We start from the raw sequence: 22,634 nt of genomic DNA, 5'->3' as shown, positions 1-22,634 counted from the left end.
TAATTTTCCATGATAAAATGAAAAGTTTAGATTGCTTTCTGCAGTCACCATTTCCTTTTAATTGCACTTGCTGTGAATTCATTGAAACAGAAATATATCCAGCCATAAAGTAAGCCTGTTATTTTTGCTTGTTTTTGTTTTGGTCATGACAAACTGTGAAATGCTGTGTTTTTCTTATAGTTCTAGTCCATGAAATCTGCAATCTTTCCACTTGATTTACGAAGGGCCCTTAATTACTGCTGTCATTAGCACCTAGTGTTCAAAACAGTCTGTTAAAATGTACTGTTAGTCTCACCTCCAAGTCCCTGCTTGCTTTATTTTATTTTTTTCCCAAGGGTAAGTAAAACAATAATTGTCTTAATAACAATCATTATATACAGTGAATTAATAATAATATTGCAAGTTTTTTGGTGCTTTTTTTTTCCTGTTTATTCAGAATTCGGTATTTGTGTGTTAAGACTGGTCCAGAGTTCGAACAAGTGTCCATAAGCAGGCTTGTTACTAGAGAGGACTTATTACCTGTGTTTGAAAAACAAGTCACTCATTTGCCTTTCTCTTTCCACATGGATGGGAATGACAGACGACTGCTGTGAGGCCGCAATGTTTCTGCCTGGTCATGCACAGTTCTGCAATATAATGCATAAATGTATAACAACAACTTGGGCTCGCAGGCTACCTCGCTTGGAATAAGGAAATCCAGCCAGGCGCGCCCCCGTGGTTGTCCTCGCGCGCGCGCGGGCGCGGGCGCACGCGCACACACGTACACACATGCACATATACACTCACACACGCGCACACACAGGTCAAAAGTTGATTCATTCCTGAGATCCCAGAGAATCTTTCTTTTCCCGGTTCCTGGCGGCTCAGGCTTCCCAGTCTGGGTAGTAGTGAGGTTGGGGCGTGGGAGGGGCGGGGAGGGTGAGGCTAAGGAGGCGGGAGCCCGGCGCCGGGTGCCGGTGCGTGCCGCGCCCGCTCCTGCCGGGTGAGTCCGGGCCGGGTTTTGCGCCGTGTCCCCGGGCTTGTCTCACGGCCTCCAGCCGCCGCCGCTGCCGTGTTTACTGAGCTCGCGCGTCCTGATATCACTCCGCTGGCATGGAGGAGGAGGAGGAGGTGGAGGAGCGAGAGGAGGAGGAGGAGGCGGCGGCGGCGGCGAGCAGTTGATCATTGTGATGGTGGCAGGAGCAGCGGCGGCAGCGGCAGCCCAGCCGAGCGTTAGGGGCTGCTCTCCGCGCGGCGTTTTCCAAAGGACTTCACCGATCTACTTTTGCAGTCGCCTCGGACTGTCCATGTGTTTACTTCCCCCAGCCCGAGGATTCGATATCTAGGTTCCTGTGAAATGCAACTGAGCAGCCAAAGTACTTTGAGAACACGGGGCGGCATAAACACCAAAACTTTTTTGTGGAAGGAAAATGCAATAAGCAAGCTTGCCGTTTTCCGATGCGGTGTGGAGTGAGTGTGTGTCGCGCGTGTCCGCACTGGAGGCATATGCTTGTGTGTGTACATGGGGTGTGTTTTTCGGTACGTAGGGAGAAAATGCTTGCCAACTACCGGAAATCTCCTGGAATTTATTAGAAAATAATGGATTATAAAAAGAAGGCAGGCGAGGAGCGGATCTCCCCTTGAGTTGCAACCCGATTTGCTGCTGGCTCAGTTTGTTGTGATTCTTTTTGTTGATAGGTGTCTGATGGTATTCCGATAACACCCCCCTTTTTTCCCCCTCCAGCTTTACAGTTTAAAAAAAGGAAACAAAAAAACCACCCCAAAATCTCTCCCCCTTTTTTTTCGCCCCGTCGGGATCGCTGTTTCCATCCATGTGCTTGCGTCTCCCCCGCGTTCCACTTAAACTATTTTAATCCTTGGACCCAAGGAGGAGGCTGATAGGGGGGTGGATAAAAAAAGTTCTTCCAAAATAGTGTGCCCGGGGAGCAGGATGGGGGATTTCGCAGCCCCCGCTGCTGCCGCGAATGGCAGTAGTATTTGCATCAACAGTAGCCTGAACAGCAGCCTCGGCGGGGCCGGGATCGGTGTGAATAATACTCCCAATAGTACTCCCGCTGCTCCGAGTAGCAATCACCCCGCTGCCGGCGGCTGCGGCGGCGGCGGCGGCTCCGGGGGCCCCGGCGGCAGCTCGGCGGTCGTCCCCAAGCACAGCACGGTGGTCGAGCGGCTCCGCCAGCGCATCGAGGGCTGCCGGCGGCACCACGTCAACTGCGAGAACAGGTACCAGCAGGCTCAGGTGGAGCAGCTGGAGCTGGAGCGCCGGGACACGGTGAGCCTCTATCAGCGGACCTTGGAGCAGAGGGCCAAGAAATCGGGCGCCGGCACCGGCAAGCAGCAGCACCCGAGCAAACCCCAGCAAGATGCGGAGGCTGCCTCGGCGGAGCAGAGGAACCACACGCTGATCATGGTGAGGGCGCACTGGCAGCGGGCTTGGGGTGCGCGTGGGGGGGGGGGCGTGAGCTTCTTACAGGGTGTGTGAGGGTCTGTCTGATTTGCACCGTGGGTGAGGTGGGATGAAGCCGAAGGGTTAACGTCAACTTTTCCTAGGGAAAAAGCTGTCGTCGCCGCTACCTGTTAATCTGTCAGGGTTGTCAGATTTGGGGAGGAGGGGGTGGGGGGAGAAGCCAGTCACGACTGCGAGGGGCGGAGGGAGCCTCGAGGAGCGTCGGGTGAGGTGCAGGAAAAGTTTCCCCCTCCCTTTCTTAGATACAGATTTGAAAGAGAGCGAACCCCAGAGTTGAAACCTTGCTCCTCCTCTTTACCGCTCCCCTCCCCATCTCTCGCCGCGCCGCCTAGCCTCCCAGGACCCGTCCCCTTTCGCCCACCCCTCTCTGCACATCCGCCGGGTGTAGGGAGAAATTGATGCTGTCGCAGATTCTGGGCGGGCACAGGGCCCTCAACCCCTTGGAGGAAGGGGGAAGGGAGAGCCTCTCCTCCCCTCTCAAGCTCACCCCCTTTGGGCTGAGAAAGTCTGAGAGTTTTGTGAATGAACTTTGAAGTGGGTGAGAAACGAGCGAGACTAGCTACGCGCGCGCTCGCGGGAGCGCGCGCGGATGCGGGACGCGGGTGCGCTGCGCTCGCGGCTGGAGACCCGGGGCTAGCCCGGCAGGTGGAGCAGTCTGGAGGGTCGGGAGGGACTCGGCCCAGCAGGGGCGGGAGGCAAGAGCTACTACGCCCAGGGCTTGCGCCCAGAGTCTCCGCGGCGCCACTTGGCCTGGGGTTCTCTCCTCTCCTCTTCCTAAACTTGCTTGCACCCAGTCTTCTCCGCCTCACCCCCGCCCCGCTCCTCGCCAACTTTCCAGGCCGACGTAAGGAGCCTGAAGGAGTGGAGGATAGCGGGGAGGTGAAGGAGGCTTAAATGGCTGGGTGGGTGGGTTCGAGGCAGGAGGAGCAGCCAATGGCTTAACTTCTAAGGGAGGAAGGGGCAGTTCCCACCCCCTAACCCTGAGGGTGGAATCCTTTCTCTTATCTCCTCTCCCGGGTTCTTTGGCTTTCCTTTGGTGGGTGGGTGGGGGGGAGGCCGGAAGCTTGGGAAAGGTGTCTGCACCCCCTCCCCCACCGCGCTGCCGGGCTCGGGGCCGAGGGTGCGCGGGGTGGCGAGGCGGTGGGAACGCTAGCCGGAGCGCGCCCGCTCCCTGTGCACTCCGCGACTCGATCGGCCGCGCAGATACCGGCGCGGGCGGCCCTGTGTGTGTGCGGTGTGCCAACCGCGCACGTCCGGGGTCTGGGAGTCCTCGGCTCGCCGAGGGTGGTGTCAGTGGCGCCGCGGGCTTTGGCCCGGCGCTCAGTGACAAAGAGCCGGCTTGGGGGAGGGGAAGCTGCGGCGTTCGCTCTCCACCTCCCCCCGCTCCGCACGTGAAGAGGAACAATTTGTTTATCTTGGGCTTCAAGAATCCTGCCCTCCTCCCCGCTCCCGAGGCCGCCCGGCTCCTCCCCTCTCTCCTCCCTCCAGGGCAAGATGCTGCCCGGTCCCGCCGGCAGCGCCTCCCTCCTCCCCGCGCTCCTCCCCTCCCTTCCTCCTCCCCCGGCCCCTCCGGCCCTCCTTCCCCCTCCCTTTTGGAACGCGGTCGTGGGGGAGGGTGCGGGAGGCGCTTTGTCCGCCTCGCGGCCCTGCTCAGCCCTGGGCGGCCGGTTGGGAGGGGTGCTGCGCCCGCGGCCCTGCCCCCTCCGCCGCCCCCGGCCGCCTGCGCGGAGAAGGGGCCGACTCGGTTGGAGGAACCACGGTCTCAGAGTCGGGGAGGGAGCTTCTCGCTTTACAAACAGGAAGCCAAAAGCCACTGACACACTGTAGCTTTTCTGATTGTACCCGGAGGCGGGGCGGGACCTGCAGCCTGGGTACCCGACGCGTACCCATTTCTCTTCCAGACCCCGCCCCGCTCGCGCTCTCAGCGGTGGAGACCCACTTTGTGAACCTGAGACTGGGGTAGAATTTGAAAGGCGTTTAGGATTTCAGCTTTACCCTCCCTCGCCCCCTTTTCATGTGTGAGTGTGTGTGTGTGTGTGTGTGTGTGTGTGTACACCCCCTGCTCACAGATTGTGTAGAAATGGGCGTTTTGCTTGGGATTCCAAAATCCCCGTCCCACGGAATCGGGATCCTAGGTGATGAGGACCGGCGAGGCGCTTACCTCGCCAGCTGGGCGACTCTGGAACAAAAGCCAGTGTCGTTCCCTGTGCTGGGTCGCTTTTGATCGCTGCGAGAGCAGAAGAGTTTGCGACCACAAAGTTTTCGTGTTTGGGTTATGTTCTTACCAATAAACTTTGGGATGGGTAGGGAGGACTCGGGGTGCGCGCGCCTCGGTTGTAATGCATCCGCAGGTGGAAGTAAGCCCAGTGTCCTGACGTTACCTGGGAGGCGCAAGCCCAAGCCAGAGCTGCTGCCTTTGCAAATGAAAAGATGATGCTTACTTGAATAGATGAAGACATCAGCTGTAAATTTCATAATGAATCTCAGTTCACCAAGGTGACAACAGAGACTTGAAAAATGATTGCCAGAAAATTAAAAAAAAATTCCCTATCAATTTTTGTGACAATAATTTAGCCTATTGACTACACTTGGCGCCAAGGCACAGAATAGGATCATATTGTAGCTTCCACTGTTTCACATATGCATCTTTCACTGATACCAGTGCGAAGTATGTGTGATGAATGTTATGAAAATAAACAGCCTTAAATCTTAAGCAAAGAGTTGTGTATAAATTCTGTGTACTAAAAAAGGAAAAAGAAAAATTAACATCATCCTCTCTACAAGTTACATTTCCTTTCAAAATAATTAGTTTAAAAATTCACATCAGCCTCTGAAATGAAGACTTTTTTTAACTTAGCTTATGTGTGAGATAAAATCTGAAAGACAGAAGTTAGGAAGAAAATGTTGATCTTCATTTTCTTGAATTGACTCCTGAATTATAGTTGTGCTTCAGTGAGGCACAGAGCAATTAAATGTAGTTCTCAGATTGGGCTCTCCATTTGGAAAGCCCTTAAGAAAAACTATGATCAACCACAGCCAAATAATAATAAGGATGATGATAAAAATAAAGGTGAATAGGATTCTTTTCTATTTTATTGCTATTGTTTATTTTGGGAGGCCAATATGTTGAAAGTACAAAATATTGATTAATCCTCTTTCTGCCTGGCTTGGGTTAAGAAGGCAATCTAATGAGGGCTTTATATTTTGGATTGTTTTGCTGTTTTAGACATTAACAAGCAGGGGCATGGACAACCAACTAGAAAGCAAAAAAGCAGGGTGGGTTAGGGCAAACAGGCATTCTTTGGCTCCAGGCTGTTGTATAGGGTCCTGAGTTTGTCTGGGTTCTCAACAGCACAGCTGATGGAACAGGTGGGACTTCTTAGTTTTGAAATTGCTTAACCTCAGCTAGGAGGTCCTTCTAGACAGAGAGCTGAGCTCCTACCCCAACCCCAATCACTACCTCTTTGTTTATGGCGAGGGGCTTTTCCCTCCAAACACTTGTTGATGAGAACTCTTGATTTCACTTATTAAAGAATCCCAGTCACAAAGGTATCTTTTCCTAAAATTTTAATTTTTTTATGGAAATAAATGGAGTTGTTTATTTGCTGTACTTAGAACTGAGGTTCTGGTTATAGTTTTTTAAAAATATTTTTTAGTTGTAGATGAACACACTACCTTTATTTATCATTATGTGGTGCTGAATATTGAACCCAGGGCCTCACACGTGCTAGGTGAGCGCTCTACCACTGAGCCACAACCTCAGCTCCCTGGTTAGAGTTTTAAACTAAAGTTCAGCTGGCAAAGTTCATTTTCAAGCCCAAAGATAAATTGACTTGACAATGGGTGATCATTCAGGCATATTGAACAGCACCACAATGAAGTTTTCAAAATTTCAAAATGGTGGTCGTCTTACTCCACATGGATAAGACCCATATTGTTTTTAGGACCTTTTCACTGCATTACCACCATTATAACTTTGGGAGCATGCTTAATTTATAGAGCATTTACAGACTACATAAATCTGTGTGACCTTTGCTCTGAAGAATTTATCAAATAAAGTTCACTTGATTCTAATATATTAATGACTGGGTGTTGGAGACCACTGCACCCCTGCCACAATGTTCTCATCCATTCCTGAGAGATCCAGGCAATGTCAACATACTAGCCCAAGTGCTAAACCTTCTTATGAATTGGGTTTGCTATTCCTGATCCTGCTGAGGGTGATACTCTGGCTCTGCATCCAGGTTTCTTTGCAGGCTTGTACTATAATCTATTTCTAAATCTTTCCTATGATAACCTTTTCATTGGCTTTTCCTGTTTTGCTGCTGTTGTGGAGGATAGGACATAGCTGTAACTTAACTTCCCATAGCCCAACATAGTGTACTTTAATAAGTTTGTGGGAAACTTTTTAAACTTCGATTTCTCTGTCCTAAACATGTTCTGGTATTTTATTCTCAAGAAACATTTTTTTTCCTTTTTTTTCCTTAAGCTCTAATACGTCTAATTCTTTGATTGTGCTATACTTTCTTTAGTCCTAGGCAGCCAGTGGTCAGAAAGTAGAAGTACAGTTAATCATTAACCTTAATCTACAAAATGCTCTTCAGGCTGAGTCTTTCCCAGGGAAAGCTGCTGTGTATGTGCTCTTTCTAGACTGACTTTTTAAAGTTATAAACTTTAGAATCTTTTGCAAGTTTTCTGCCACCTAATATGAGAGAAATGAGCAGTTCTTGTATATGGTTCTGGTAACATTCTGTGAAAAGGATAAGGATCTTAGACCTTAAAGTCAAGTTAAAGAAAGTTATTATCTGTAGTCCTCTGTGAGACCAATAGTCAACTAAAAGAGATGTCCTGATGGGGATTCATTTGGGTAGGAAGAAATGGAAGCCCCCCCCCCAATCCTTTGTCCCCTCCCAACACACACACTGGTGCTGATGTCATAGAAGAGCTAGGACTCTAGTATAATAAAGCACTTTGCACATTACATAGTAATTCTTGGACACAATTGAAGTACTTGTCTTTTATCGAAGGCCACTTGTAGAAATTTATTTGTGGTGAGTGTTCTGGGTTTGTTCATTAACAGTCCTGTGCCACACTCTTGAGTTTAGGATGGCCAAATTCTATCTTTTTCCACATTATCCATCATAGAGAAGTGTAACATCAATCAATCAGACATTGAACTCCTACAAAGAAGAACATACTTAAAACTCACTCTCAAGGTATTCATAATATCTGCCTCTTAAGTCTCTCAAATAGCTTTACATTTTCACTCTGTTCCTCCAGAGCTGATTGTTGAGTTTTAGATCCTGAAGCTGCAGCTGCTGGCTTTGTTTTCCCTCCCCCCTCCTGCTGCCAACCTTTTGGTCTTTTCCCTGGTCCTTAACACTTTCACCAAAGAGTGGGAAGAAGCAATAAGAAGAGGAGAAATTTAATTTTGGTGCTTCTGGCTCTCATAACTAATGAAACAACTGGGTAAGACACTGCTTTGGATTTAGTGTGGATTTGATTTTAGACATTGTTTACCCTTCCTTAGCACAAATAATAGAGAATAGATCGGATTTTTAATTTCATTCATTCAGCCATATTGGTACACAACCCATAGTGCTTCACAGAAGTTAAAGTGTGAAGTCGTGTCCTTGCATCCCAGGCTTTTGACGATATGTATTCTTTGTAGGTTTCATGATTATTCTAGCTAGTTTTAAGGGAATACCAGATTTTTTTTTCTTTTTTAAAGTCAGCATAGTAATTGGGCTTCAGGCTCTTGCTCATCTATGATATTTTAAGGAAAATAATAGGCCTATAATATGCTCTACATTCCTGCTGTTTCAAACTAATTTGACATAGGTGCCTGGAAAAAAAATTAAAAACAACTGATTTATACATGATTGCTGCACTGTTTTAATCCCCCACTCCCAAATTTAATTTTTATTAAAAAATATAGCTTTTTTTTTTTTTTTTCCAAACAGACACACTCCAGAACTCCATTATTTAGGTTCAGGAGTTGGAAATATACCTTTAGGACAATCAGCTATCAAGAACTAATTAATTCTCTTTTACTTAAATTTTTAAATTTAAATATAATAAAGTATAAAGAACAGAAAATACAAGTTTGGATAAAGTCACTCAGAAAATGGAGTTGAGGCTTCACTATTTAACATATACTTTTTATCATAGGGTTCTATTCAGTAGATAAAAGAGGAGTACACACTTTGTTTTTATTTTATTTTGGTCTAGATGGCTATTCCATCTGATAAACTCTAGAGAGACTTTTGAGTTCCTTTCTGCAGTTGGGAAAGAAACACAGCCATTCCCTTAGGGCCACATACACACATGCAAAGGAAACGGAAATTACTAATATGTCGCAGGTTTTCCTTATTTGGTGTGTGTGTGTGTGTGTGTGTGTGTGTGTGTGTGAGAGAGAGAGAGAGAGAGAGAGAAAGAGAGAGAGAGAGAGAGAGAGAGACTGTTCTTGTGAGAATTTAATAAAAATCTCAAAAGGCTTGCAATGTTTGCTCTGACAGAAGAAAGTGATTCTTTAAGAACAATTTAGGCACTTCCTTTTAATTATACGGAACCTCTCATTGGCTGGAAATGACCTAATGTTGAAGTAGAATCTTTTAAAATACTAATAACTAACATTCATCCCCTTTAGCATTGGCTTCACAACTGCAGAAAACTTCAATGACACATTTGATTCTTAACTAGCAACTTTCAGAATTTCTGAGTGACTTCTAACCCCTGAGGTCTCCATCCTGCTGGGTAGAATCTGGTTGTGTCAAGTTTCACATTTACAGGATGCTGCAACCCTCCATTGCATCAGCATTAACTTCTGCTTGGGAAGAGATTAGGATACCAGGATGTGTGTCCCCTTCCCTCTCCTAGCATCTTTCTCCACCTCCAGGACGTTTGTCTGCACAGGGGCTTCCTTCCTGGTCAAGGGAAAAGGCAGAAGAGCCCCGAGTGCATTTGTGTAGGTTCAACCTGCCTTGTGCCTGTGACTCAAAAGGATGGCAGGGCTCTGTTCACATCCTTTATTGTCTCGGTGGTGGGTTATTTTCTGTCTTTGTTAGATGCTGAAAGTAGCTCAGTGAATGAGAGGGAATCTCCGGTAAGAGTTTTAAGGAGCTAACGGTAAGGGAGAAGCAAGCGGAGATGCGCAGTTTGGAGGCATTGCTGTAATGGATGGCAGGGGAGATGGGTACAGGAGAGAGGATTGGTTTTGCCCATTTGTGGTAAACCATGTCTTGCTGTTTTGAGAGTTTACAGAAGAAGCCTATGCTTTTAGTAGTCTATCCTGGGCCTGCAGACCTCAGTGAAACTTGGATGTGAATTTTCAAGAGCTAATTGCTATATTATTTGTATAAAAAAATGGGAAAAAATTCATGTTCCTAAGATTATTCTCTTAAATGATTACTACTGCCATCTGAATGGAATTACTATGAAATTCCTTTAAATTCAGTGATTCTCAACTGGGAGAGATTTTGCCCCATCCCCCAACCAACAGGAACATTTGACATTTTTCTTTGTCACAAACTTATGGGTGCTACAGATATTTAATGGGTAGAAGCCAGGATGCTGCTAAATGTCCTATAAGGTACCCACAACAAAGCCCTGTCTGATCTCAAATGTCAGTACTACTGCTGCTGAGAAACCCTGGTTGACAGAGGGAGCATCCCTAGAAAATTGAAAATATGGCAGAGCTTGGATTTACACAATATGGCTTTACTCACATTCTGAAAACATTCTTACTGCTTCAGGAGTGGAGTGAGGCAGCACTACTATGGGAGGTAGAGAGTCCTTAGTAGATAACTGTGCTGCTTTTTAGTTCTGTCTTGCTGGCCTAGGACCTTTTGCCTTTTACTTTATGAATATCAGCTCTGTCCCTTTGCCTGTCAGAAGGTGAACAGTTGTTCTTTTCATCTCTGGAACAAATGTTAGGAACACACGAGTTAGTACTGTAAGAGTCTGCTGCACAAATGATAGCTATATACATATATTTTTTAAAATTTATTTTTTTGATACTGGGCACTTATTGTTTCCATTAACATATCTAACAAAACCACAAAAACCATTTTAGGGGGCACTTTATCACCAGCTACATCCTCAGCCCTTTTTATTTTTCATTTTAAGACAGGGTCTTACTAAGTTCTTCAGGGACTCACTAAGTTGCTGAGGCTGGCCTTGAGCTTGCAACCCTCCTGCCTCGGTCACCTGAGTCAGCTACCTGAGTGGCTGGGATTATGGACATGGGCCATTGCACCTGGCATGTTAAAATTACATTCATTTCACTTTGTTGTTACCTCCCATCCAAATGCAGACTAAAAGTTGAGTGGTTTGAGGCTTATTTTGCTCATACCTGAGCCAAGATCTAAGGAATCTGCAGGGGGCAACAGTTGCTTCTGAGGCTGTATTCTAGCTACTTGGGGATTCAGTGGTGAAGGGGGCATCCTGGTTCTCATTGGACGACAGCAGGGCACAGTTGCACACTGCAGATTAACTTCCTGAAATGGTATTTGTGGTTTTGTCAGACATGTTAATGGAAACAATTAATAAACTAACATTTAGGAAAAGCCTAAGGGTGCTAAATGGTTTGTATCTTCTTGCAAGCATTGCTTTCTGTAACAAAATTAAAGAATTTATTTCAGTTATTTTAAGGGAGGAAATTACATGCCATGGTGGGGAATAAGATTGAGGTATGTTTACTAAAAGTGAGGTCAGTTGTCTCCCCCTCCCCCTTAGCTCTTTCTCTCCCTTCCTCCCTCTTCTTTCTACCTTCCCTCCTTTCCTCCTTCCCTCCCTCCCTCCTCCCCTCTCCTCCCCTCCCCTCTCCTCCCCTCCCCTTGTAACACCTGCTCATGACTTGACATTAGCTGTTAGAAAAATGACACCAGGAGGACCGCATTTAAGAAGGAGCAAGCAGGAGCATCGGAAGGGGGGACCTACCTGGGGGTGTTTAGTCTGACCGAGGGGGCGACAGGATTGCTTCCTTAAAATATATGAAGGGCTGCCGCCGTGTGAAGAAAGGATTAGATGTGCTCTTCATGGCCTCAAGGGGATAAATTTAGGATCAGAGGTTGGTGGTTATTAGGAGCCAGGTTTCAGTATAATATATATTTTAAAAACCAATTTTATGAAAATTAAAGCTGCTCAAAGATGGAATGGACTATCTCTGTGAGTGGCAGTGTCCCGGTGATAGCTGTTCAGCTGGCTAGAATGTTGGAGAAGGAGAAAGATAGGGACTTTGTTTCTTTATTCATTTTTTCATCTTTATGACTCCAAAAGAACCTACCTGAACATAGGAGGCACTCTAAGTATTTGTTGAATCAATTACTAAGTGAAAGAAAACAAAATAAGAAGTGACTTAATTCCTTCCCTCAAGATGTTGCCCTTCTTAGAAGTTGCTGTGGGTTAGGGTCTTGTTCTCCTGACCATCTTCTGTTTGTTTACATGTATTTTATATATTGCACATAACTGCACATTAGTTTTTTCTATAGAAATTGAATCATGTATATTGTTTTAAGATATATTCCCCCCCCCATTAATGTATTTTATTTATTTATTTTTGTCTGGTGCTGGAGATCAAAAAGGCCTTGAGCAGACATTCTACTGCTGAGCTGTATCTCCTGCCCTCCATTTTATATATTTTAGATATTTGCCCAAATCTATTTTCTTTTTGTACTGGGGATTGAACCCAGGGGTATTTAACCACTGTGCCACATCTCCTGCCCTTTTAATTTTGAGACAAGGTCACACTAAGTTGCTTAGGGTTTCACTGAATTGATGAGGCTAGCCTCTAACTTGTGATCCTTCTGCCTCAGCCTCTGGAGCTACTGGGATTACAGGGATGTGCCACAACACCCAGCTAGATTTTTTCTCATTCTTTTTAACAGCTCACTTAGCACTGCATGCTGTGAAAGTTCTGTAATTAATTGCATGATCCCCTATTGATAAACACTCTGTTAGCCTCTCCTTTTTTGTTACTTCAGTGTTGCAACATCCTTATCCATACATCTCTTGAACATACATGCCAATTTCTGCAGCGCAGATGTAGGGTTCTTTCTATATATTTAATATGTATAAACAGAAACAGGATGGCACAAATGTATCTTAATCTAATATGGTTAAATATGACACATGACCCTTATTACAGCCCATTTTAGGGCAGATGATAATTGTGTCTCCTTAAAAATGTGGCTTAAAAAAAAAAGTATCAACTTAGTAACTACCTTAGTCTTTGCACAGAACTTTGAGAGGCTGTGTATCTAGCCAGTAACATGGTATAGAAATGATGGTCCTTCTTTTCAGCTGGACCTAAAGAGGAGGCTGAAGTAGAAGGCTGATTAACAGCTGCTGCTCACTCTGTCAAAGTGGGGAACTCACCTCCTTGCATAAGTTTGCAGGACTCTGTTCCTGTCCTGAGCTCGGTGTGTGGCTTTATTATTCGTAACATGCGCTTCAACTCACGATGCAATACCTGGGGGTGTCCATGGGTGCATAGTTGAGTGGTCCTACAGGTCTCGGGTCTTGAAGTTGCCACTTCCTACAGGTTAAATTACCCTGACTAATCCAGTCATCTGTGAAACATGGTAATAATAACTTGCTGACCAGGCCATCTGTAGAAAATGCATCCAAATGGACTTGCCTGACAGTAGCCTTACAGCGTCTGTTTAGACAGTGAGGAGTCCTAGCAGTGTCGATTATTCGCAGGTGTTGAAGTGGGCCCATGAGGGCCCATCCTCAGAGTTCCTGTTATTTGATTTCCTCTGGCATCGCAGCTTCCTTGGGTGGAGACACACAAGTCTGTACTTTTACAGTAGCTGGAGCAGTCTGGCTCCAGCATCCAGTTCTTGGTTACTACATTATTCTGCCCTCTCTTGACTGCAGTGGTCTTTCTTGGAAAGGTCGCCTGAGTGTCTCAATTTTCTAAACAGCCACGTTCTCCCAAGGAACAGTCCTCACCTGCTCAGCTTGTCTTTGGGGCCTTAGGTCAGTCTGAACAGGAGCCCAAAGTAAGGTACACGGTTGTTATGGATGGGAGGTGTCCCCCCAAAAGCTCACGTGTGGGACCATGCAAGAAGGTCCAGAGGAGAGGTGATTGGGCTGTGAGTGCCTTAACCCAATCAGCAAATTCATCCCCCTGATGGGATTAACTGAGTGATAATTGAAGGCAGGTGGGCTGTGGCTGGTGGAGGTGGGGCATCGGGGGTGGCGTTGGGGTATATATTTGATTCTGGCAAGTGGAGTCTGTCTCTCTGCTTGGTCGTGTGAGCTGCTTCCCTTGGCCACACTCTTCCACCATGATATTCAGCCTCACCTCAAGCCCAGAGGAATGGAACCAGCCTTCTGTGGACTAAGACCTCTGAAACCCTGAGCGCTCTAATAAACTTGTCCTCTTCTACAGTTGTTCTGGCTGGGTCTTTTAGTCACACCAGTGAAGTAGCTGACTAAAACTGGTGGTGCTGGCCCTTGCTGGGAGGACCTCAACTTTACTGTCTCCTGGCCTCACATACCTCTGGCCTCGTGTGTACCTCCTTTCCCCCTGGCTCCTACCCAGGTTCACTTTTGTCACAGTGAGAGTAGTACCTGGAAGCTTAAGCAAGGTGTAGGTGACAGTGAGATGAACCAGGAAGTGGATTAAGGGTAGGAAAGGGGGAGATGGGGGCCTACAGTTACACTTCCTCTGATTCCAAAAAAAATTAGGCACCGTGCTTTCATTTATGCTGATTAGCCACTTAGGGTCACTTAGCAGTCACACAGCATCTTAGAAAAACCTTTGGCCAACCAAGGAAACTCAGCTGATGTGCTCAGTGCAGGCTTTAGGGAAGGCTTCATCCTAAACACAGCTAGATTTCTTCTGTTTCCATGGCTTAAATCAGCAAGATTGGTTGAACACAGAAAACAGGAGACTTCTCCCCTTAGCTGAACCTAGTCCATCTCATATTACAAACTAAGAGATTCTTAAAGGTGCTTCTCTGGTCGTGCGACAGAATTCCAGTCTTTGGCTTTTCCTGGTCTGTTACCTTCTCTGTTGTCCTTCCTAGAGCCATGCCACCTTTATGGGTGTTTGCTACTGATTTTTCTGGGCTCTCTCTCTTGCTCTAGAATATTTTCTTTTAAGGATGAATTTCACCTACATACAAGGTAGATAAATATCTTGCATTCTGCATGAAGTATAACCCTTACCTTTATGTTGAAATGTTTTGAGTCCTAGTTAGCTCATTGCTACCTGATTATAATATTAGATAAAAACTTCTCCACAGGCTATTGAGATTTGGGGTGATAAACATCTAATTTTTAATTCCTTTGGGAAATGTTTTACTCTTTCTTTGAAAGAGTCCAGAGATCATTTGAAATATGTAATAAAATGACTGGAAGCAAATTTTACCTTGTTATAGGTAAATTTTACCTTATTTTAAAAATATATCTATATCTATAGATATAAATATATATTGGGTATATTCATACCCAATAACTGTGGGTATGAATTGGTAAACAGGAATATCTAGGGGTTAATGTTAACATTTATGCCAGGACATTTGACTTACATCCAAGTTCAATATAATTTTCTGGACAGTAAGTAAAAGAAATGAAATGAAATTATTTTAATGGTTTATTCTTGAGTTTGAGCTTCAGAATATCTAAGTGACAATAAAGCTGGAGTTGCTAGTGGGTTTGGGGGGAGTGACATTCCCCTCCCCAGTTCCATCTTCTGTTCCTGGCTCCTGTCACTTTCAGTTCCAGTGCACTATGGTAGGTGCACCCTCTCTCCATGGTGACCGTGTGGCTGTAGTAGTGGCAGCAGGGCACCTCAGGGACTGTGACATTCACTATTCACATCCTGCAGTAACCCTTTACCCGGAGATTCTCTGGTGTTTGGTAAACAGAGGTGGTTTATATGAAGAAACAGCTTTCTCAGTTTAAAAGTTGTTATGGCTAAATGGTTGAAAATGGATTTTGGAGTTTAACTAGGAATTCCTAAATAGTGCACAGCTGCTATTGAATTTTTAAAAACACGTTCATTTTCCTTAGTGAAGCATGGAAACAATGATTTCAGATTTGGATTTCATGCTGCCTGATTCTCAAAACCTATTGAAAGAATATTTGAAAAAGTTGTGTGTCATGATGCTATATAACCACACTCAAAAATAGTTTGGGCAAGTTGTTAGAGTGGAAATGTCTGTAGGCTGCAACAAACTGGAGACAGGGAAAGGTGATTTAGGGGGTGACAAAGTGTGACAAACTGGTACTTTGGGGATCAGGGATATGTGGGATCCAATCTATTGAAATTCATGTCATATTGCTTTTTTTAATGTTTGATCCTTCTGTGTTTGATTCTTAGAGTTAAAGGACTAATATGAATCATTCAGGGCCTTTTATTAACTTTTAAATTTGTGGTTGAGATTGGAATTGGGACACTTGGGACTGGAACAATAGTTTCAAGCAGGGGAGTTTAATGATGGTGTGTGCTTGGGAGAGTCCTGGCTTTGTTCCCTCTGAGGCCCAGGGTGTTTGTGTTACTGGTTTGGTCGGCTTTGTGTTTATCTGTGGTCTGGAATGTCAAAGGATTGCAAACCTGAGAACTTTGCTTCCCTCTTTAACCTAAAGTGATGGTGTAGGAGTGTCTGGTATTGTCCTGGGTGGGAACCTCCATATATGGAAGAGGAGAGGGGATTGGCTGGCTTCCACATTCTCCTCTGGTTTTTCTGATGCCATCTTTGTTACTCTTATTAACAGAGACAGTGGATACTTTGAATAATTACGTATGTCTGTCTTTACCTTCACAGTGGAGTGCACATTTCGCTTGTGTTTTTTTCCCCCCAACTTTTTGTAATATATGTGCTTATGATACGCGGAAGAGCAATAAATGTGAGGAGAGAGATAATTAGCTTTGACTTGCAGAAATGAAACTGTAAGAAGGAGAAGCAAGAGCATTGCTTCAGAAAAGGATTTGGTTACCAGCTTGAGGAGAATTATCCAGATAAGAACTTCTTCAGTGTTAAAATTCACAACCAAAGGGGTAGCTCAGGGTTGTGGGAGGAAGAGGCTACTTTTGTGATTTAAAAAAACAAAAAAACTGTCTATCGTTTAAAGAAATCTTTTTAATTTTAAAAATAAAAAATTTAAATGGAGAAATTCAAGATACTCAGTAGTAAATATGGGAGGGAGAAATAGCAACCCAGCTGCTGGGGTTAAAACTCCCTAGGTTGTTCACCAGGCCCTGGACATTAACTAACCTCTCTCACCATAAATGTGTCATTCTGGAGGAACCTTTGTTTGGTAGCTACCTTACCTTAAAAAATAGTTTTCCTTTCGCTTTGCTGGCTCATGCCGTTGGGGAAGTGACCTTCAGGAAATATGACTTAGCCAGGCACAGTGGCACAGGCCTGTAATCCCAGCAACTCAGGAGGCTGAGGCAGGAGGATTGCAAGTTCAAGTCCAGCCTGGACACCTTAGCAAGACTGTCTCAAATTAAAAAATAAAAAGGGCGGGAGGTTTAGTGGTAGAGAACCCCTGACTTCAATCCCTAGTACTTCCAAAAAAGAAAAAAAAAAAAAAAGAAGAAGAAGAAAAAAGACTCATTCTGCACCAATTTGATTTAGCTGTTCATCCTGCACCTCCCCAATTGGGGATACTTTGCAAAGGGTCAACAGTCTCAATGCCTATAAAGAAAGAGATTAATGATGGGGTGTGTTGCCTTACTATTGTTTATAAATTCTTATTTTCTGCATTCATAAGAAAATTTCTAGATTGACAGATAATTGATGAACACAGAAAGTGGGTAGGGATAAAATGGATGTCATCTAAGGTCAGCCAGGGTCCAGGATCATCTGAGGTTCCTAAGGCGCTTTCTCCCTGGGCCAAACATGCCCTCATCTGCAATGGAGGTCATGATGACACAGAGAAAGGGGGATGGGTGGGGGCAGAACCAGCTACAACATTCTGGGAGATATTGGCTTATTTCTCCTAAGAGAGAAAAGGGGAGGCTTTTTAGGGGAATTTCACTGAGAAAGGAAATGTTTAGACAGATCACAGTCAGGTCGAGGGAACGAGTTACCTTTGCTGACCTCAGCTCTCAGCAGCAGGGTCTCTCGGCATGGACTAGAGGATGGCTGGAAGGGGGTTGGGGGCTCCCAGGGAAGAATGGGGGAGCCCAAAGGTTTGGATTTCCCTATAAATCGAACCCAGTGTCACCAGGGATCAGAGTGAGGAGCCTTTCAAATGTCCAGCTTTTCTCCTCTCCGCACCAGGAGCCGCCTCTGTTCCCTGCACCCCCGCGCCTGAGTCTTTTGTTCCATGAATAAATATTATGTGGTTTGGTGCTCATTACTCTTTGATATGAAAAAAGGCAATTCATTAGGTTGAGGGAGGAGGGGGAGGGAGATACCATTTTTCACCGGGTGCATCAAGCGCGGTTCCACTGATTTGAATTCCCAGAAAAGTAATAAAACAGTGAAAATAATGATAAGCAGGCTCCTGGGCTGACAGCTGTGCAGCACACGGGACACTGAAGACAGGCCCCGGTGTTGCAGCAGGACAATATTGCGGAGCATATGGTGCCTGGGCGAGCCAGTTGTTGAACTCGGTGACCGGCTTTTGTTTGGGGAACTCTCCCAGCGCTGGGTCTTGGTAGCTCTCAGAGCTGGCTATGGGGGTTTGGCTGTGTGCCAGCCCTGCTGCCTGCTGGCTGGCTCAGGCCAGGCGGAAAAGCTCGTGTTTGGAGAGCACTCACTCCTCCTTACTTTGGTCACTCATCAAGTCATTTGTTCAACAAGTAGACATGGGGACCTTTTCCCACAGTGGCCCAGTGGCTCCATGGCAAAGACAATTTTCGACAGGAATGCCAATTCTCAGATGCTGCGATTCCCTGATGCTCCAGACCTCTAAGAGTGAACGTTGTTTTGTTTTATTTTTAGTGCTTTTCAAAGCACTTTGCTCGTTCGTTACCTCTTCATTCTTAAAGTCTCGCATAACTAGAATTGGCAAGTATGTTGGGCCCAGGTTACTGCTAGAGAGAGTCCCTGTCTATCTCGTTTTTATAAGGCAGGGCTAAAATAGGCCCTTTGCTTAGCATGGGTCTATTTTCTGAATGTGTGAAGCCAGCCTGTGTGTGTGCATAAAAAGGCTAATTAGCTCCACTTTCCTGGGGAGGGTCTCCTGGGCTGCCCTGTGGTGTGTTCCACGTGGGCCAGAGTCTCCCCACCATCTTGAATGCTCCATGGCTTCAACCTGTCTGTGGTGATGGCCATCCATTCTGATTCCTTTTCTTTTGGCTCCAGAATGCGGAGGGTGATCTTGAAGGGCTCCATGGTCCTGGGGGAGGTTTCTTGGAACACAGCAGAAGGCGAGGCTCAGAGAGAATCAGACTTCACGAGGAGGGGCCAGAGCCTGTGCTATTGTGCTCCGTGCATGAGAATATTTTTATTTCAGCAAGTGGTATTCACATCTTCTGATGGCAGATCACCAAATGTCACCATATTCTTGATCTCTGAGACTTTTTTTTTTTGGCAGAACACCTATGAAGGTTGGTTGGGTTATGGTGTTGAGACGAGTGGATTTCTTTTTCTCATGAACAAATGTCATTACAAGGCCAAATCTCCACCCCCCCCACACACACATATACATATGTATGTATTTGTGATGCTCTAATCACTAATCAGAGATTATGTTCTAATGCCAGGCTGCTAGGGACACTGATTTTTTTTTACATTTTTGATCACTGGCCATGAACAATTGTGTTTAAGCGGAGGAGACTAGGTCTGTTGATAAATCTGCTGCAAGTGGATGCTGACCTTCAGGAGTTGGGGATTTGATGCCTTTGTTCTCGGAGTGATTCAGAGCTTTCTGATATGTGACCAGGGTCCTGTCTCCTGGTGACTTGCCAGGTTGGTTGCTCACAGAATGTGTTCACAGGAGTCAAAGTCAGAGGACGAGTGTTTCTGGTTTATTGCTTTCCCCATGACTCCTAAGTTAGGGGACCAATCTCAGGAAGCAAGAAAACGATGGAGGAGAAAGGCAGACTCTTGGCTTTTCCTTACTCTTGCCCTAAGCACTGTGGAGCCAACCACAGCTACTCGCAAAGGTTTCCCTACAGTTATCACAACCTCCCTGGAGTGGAGAGATGATAGAGATGGTGGAAGGTATGAATGGGAAAGAAGCAAGACAGCTGGAAGAGAAAGCCGTAGGAAAGCGGGAAAGGAGAGGGTATGAAAAGGTAGGGCATTTTTGGATGTTAAGAATGGATAACAGTCTGTATTCCCAGCTACTCAGGAGGCTGAGATAGGAGGATTGCTAATTGGAGGCCAGCCTCGGCAATTCAGCCTCAGCAAGACCCTGTCTCAAAATTCAGAAAAGGGGGCTGAGGGTGTATGTAGCTCAGTGATAGAGGGCTTGCCTGGCATATGAGAGGCCCTAGGTTCAAACCCTGGCAGTATGTATGTATGTGTATACACACACACACACATACACACACACACACACATAGTGGCAATTCAGATAGATGAAGTACTCTTGTTTCCATCTAAATAAATTTGCAAATGCATTTTATATTTGCTAAATAATATTAGATATTGTAATTATGCAGCTTGTTTATGGGACAAGAGGAGCTACAGTGAGACCTGACTCACCAGGTCACCATGGGTGGCAAAGTCAAAGTATTAACGGATTTTTGAATGTTTTACCCTTGGTACAACTTTTCCAGTTTTGGATGAAGAAATCAGAATCTGAGAATCTATCTCTGTTGTTTTATAAATTATTGAGAAATGCAGTCTTCAGGAGTTCTGAGGACAGTTGATTTAAAAAAAAAAAGACTTGCCCCCTAATATGATTTGTATTATAATTATTTAATACCTAAAGGACTCTCATAATTGAATTTTAGGGTGCTTCATTTCCATTTGAGCTGGCAAGAATTGCAATACTCTCACTTTGTGCGCCTCTAATCACTGTCCCAAACATTCACAAAATGCCCCGTGATTCAATTATAAGTATCTTCTGGGGACTGTGTAATTATATACTATGTGGTTATCATTATAAAGCACCAGGGGACCTTAAGCCAATCAGATGGTTTTAGTGGTGGAGATTCATGACCCTGTAATTGATAACACAAGGTGCTTTGGGTAAAGCTGCAAATTTTATAAGGGGAGACCACTGTAGTTTTAGAGGCAGAGAAGGGTTACATACTAATTTTTAAGTTATACAAACAGAACTTTTGAAGTAAACTCCTTTTTTCCCTTTGTATTGTTTTTTCAACATGGAAAACTATGCATATGTATGTTACATAAGCAACACGTAGTGGTGGAAATTCATCTCCATTCTCCCTTCCTTTAAAAATAAATACAAATTTCAAAATAATCTGTGTGTTTGTGTGTGTGTGTGTGTATGTGTGTGTGTGTGTATATAGATAGATAGATAGATAGATAGATGGATAATTTTTTTTTTTTTGGTACTGGAGATTGAACTTAACAACTGAACCACATCCCCATCCTTTTTTGAATATTTTATTTAGAGATAGGATCTCTCTGAGTTGCTAGGGTCTCACTAAGTTGCTGAGACTGGCTTTGAACTTGTGATACTCACTGGAATTACAAGCCTGCGCCACCACACCCAGCTAATCTGTAAAATTTGATAGTACTTAGAGTCAGCAACTTATACCTTGAAGTCAATTCATTGATACAATACTATTAATGGATAATATTAATGAACTGATTGACTGATTAGTTCAGGATAAACTCAACATGAGGTTAAAAAAGATCTAGACCCCCAACCTCTAAAGCTTCCAGTGAAAGAAAGGGGGAAGGGTACAGTTATGAACATGAAGGTTATGTCTTTGTAAAATTAAAATTAAATCAAGAACAAAATCTAAGGATATATGCCACATATAGGAAATCATTACTAATATGTGTGCCTAGTAATCTTTGAATTAAAGAACAGAACAAACGTTTTTAGGGATGTTTGTGCAAATAGGAAGCCTTCAGCCTGCGCCTCCCGGGCTCCACAGAGGCATTTACTGGAGGGCTTCACCTTCTTCCAGAGGTCTTTAAAGTAGTTGCCAACTCTCAACAGCAATTGCTTCTGAGTAGTGTTCAAACAACCCTGACACGAGTCCCTTGGTATATCATTATCTAGACTCATATTTAACCTTTTTCTAATAGCCTCCCCAAAGTCCAGAGTTTTCAGTTAGCACCAGAGGAAGTTATAAAAGATGTTTTTCCCCTCTTGACTGCACAGCTGTGAAAAGCATGAGTTATCTGAACGTCGTCTTTGTTTTTCCTTTCTTTGTCCTGCGAGGGACCAGGTGTATGTGAGAGTAAAGTGACTTGTGCAGATTGGCCAGGCTTTATGGCCGCCATCGGTACATTCGTAAGAACTCCTCCATTTCCATTTTTTACCGAGTCTCGTGTCTGATGAACTCTGTTCTTAAAAGAGAGGAGGGGAAGGGAGGGCAGGGCAGTCACGGGTGGACCGAGAGCCCCTCGTCTTCTTGGGTATTCTGAAGCTTGTTATTACTGGAGCGTGCGTGCCAGGACCAGGTCAGAAAGAAGGGGCAGAGTTGAGGGGGCACAGAGCCCACCCTGCTGGCCCATTGCCACACCCTCTCATGACCCCAGTGCCCCTAGAAAGATGCTGCTGCTTTGGGAGGAATAGATGCAGCTATGGCATCCCTGATGATGTCTCAAATAGAAACTGGAGAAGCATTCCTGATTTCACATGGGTGGGGAACACCCGGAATGTCTCATTTGGAGTGGAGACCAGTGGCCGATGACCCGGACCACCTTCCCTGTGACTGCCTCCTGGCCCGGCCTGGTGTTGGGCGGCAGCTGACTGCTGGTGCTCCGCCCCAGGGTCCACCCCAGCTGCCAGGGCTGCCCCTGAAGTTGACAATGGAGATGGTGCAGCTGGATGAGAGGGGCCCTGGGGTGGGTGGGGAAAAAAGAAAGAAAGAAAGAAGTTGGAATGCCAGGAGACACTGGGATATTGACTATTCATTATCTAGAATTGATTTTGGAAATGGTGAGCTTCTGGGTTTCTCCTTTCTTGAGGACAGCCTGTGGAAATCCTTTGTGATTTTCCTTCCTGGAGGCACCTTTTGTCTCCACTCTGAGTCCTTTGGCAGGAGGAGCTTGGAAGTCTCAGAAGTGGACCTGCCCCTTAAGGGGAGCTCCTCCCTCTGCCCCCC

At 45.3% G+C, this 22,634-nt stretch overlaps 1 protein-coding gene across 1 annotated transcript in view; it reads left to right on the top strand.

Moving 5' to 3' along the window:
- The first annotated feature begins 1,157 nt into the window (after nucleotides 1-1,157).
- The window catches only part of Maml3 (mastermind like transcriptional coactivator 3), a 390,623-nt gene continuing 369,146 nt past the window's right edge, over nucleotides 1,158-22,634 (top strand). Inside the window, exon 1 of the mRNA XM_026386213.2 lies at nucleotides 1,158-2,407. Within this exon, the coding sequence (XP_026241998.2) occupies nucleotides 1,931-2,407 (477 nt within the window). The 5' untranslated portion in view covers nucleotides 1,158-1,930. The remainder of the gene's footprint in view (nucleotides 2,408-22,634) is intronic.

Source organism: Urocitellus parryii, chromosome 10 (genome assembly GCF_045843805.1).
Source record: "Urocitellus parryii isolate mUroPar1 chromosome 10, mUroPar1.hap1, whole genome shotgun sequence".
Classification (NCBI taxonomy): Eukaryota; Metazoa; Chordata; class Mammalia; order Rodentia; family Sciuridae; genus Urocitellus; species Urocitellus parryii.
Note: the sequence above shows the minus strand (reverse complement) of the source record. Positions and strands in the feature narration are given on the sequence as shown.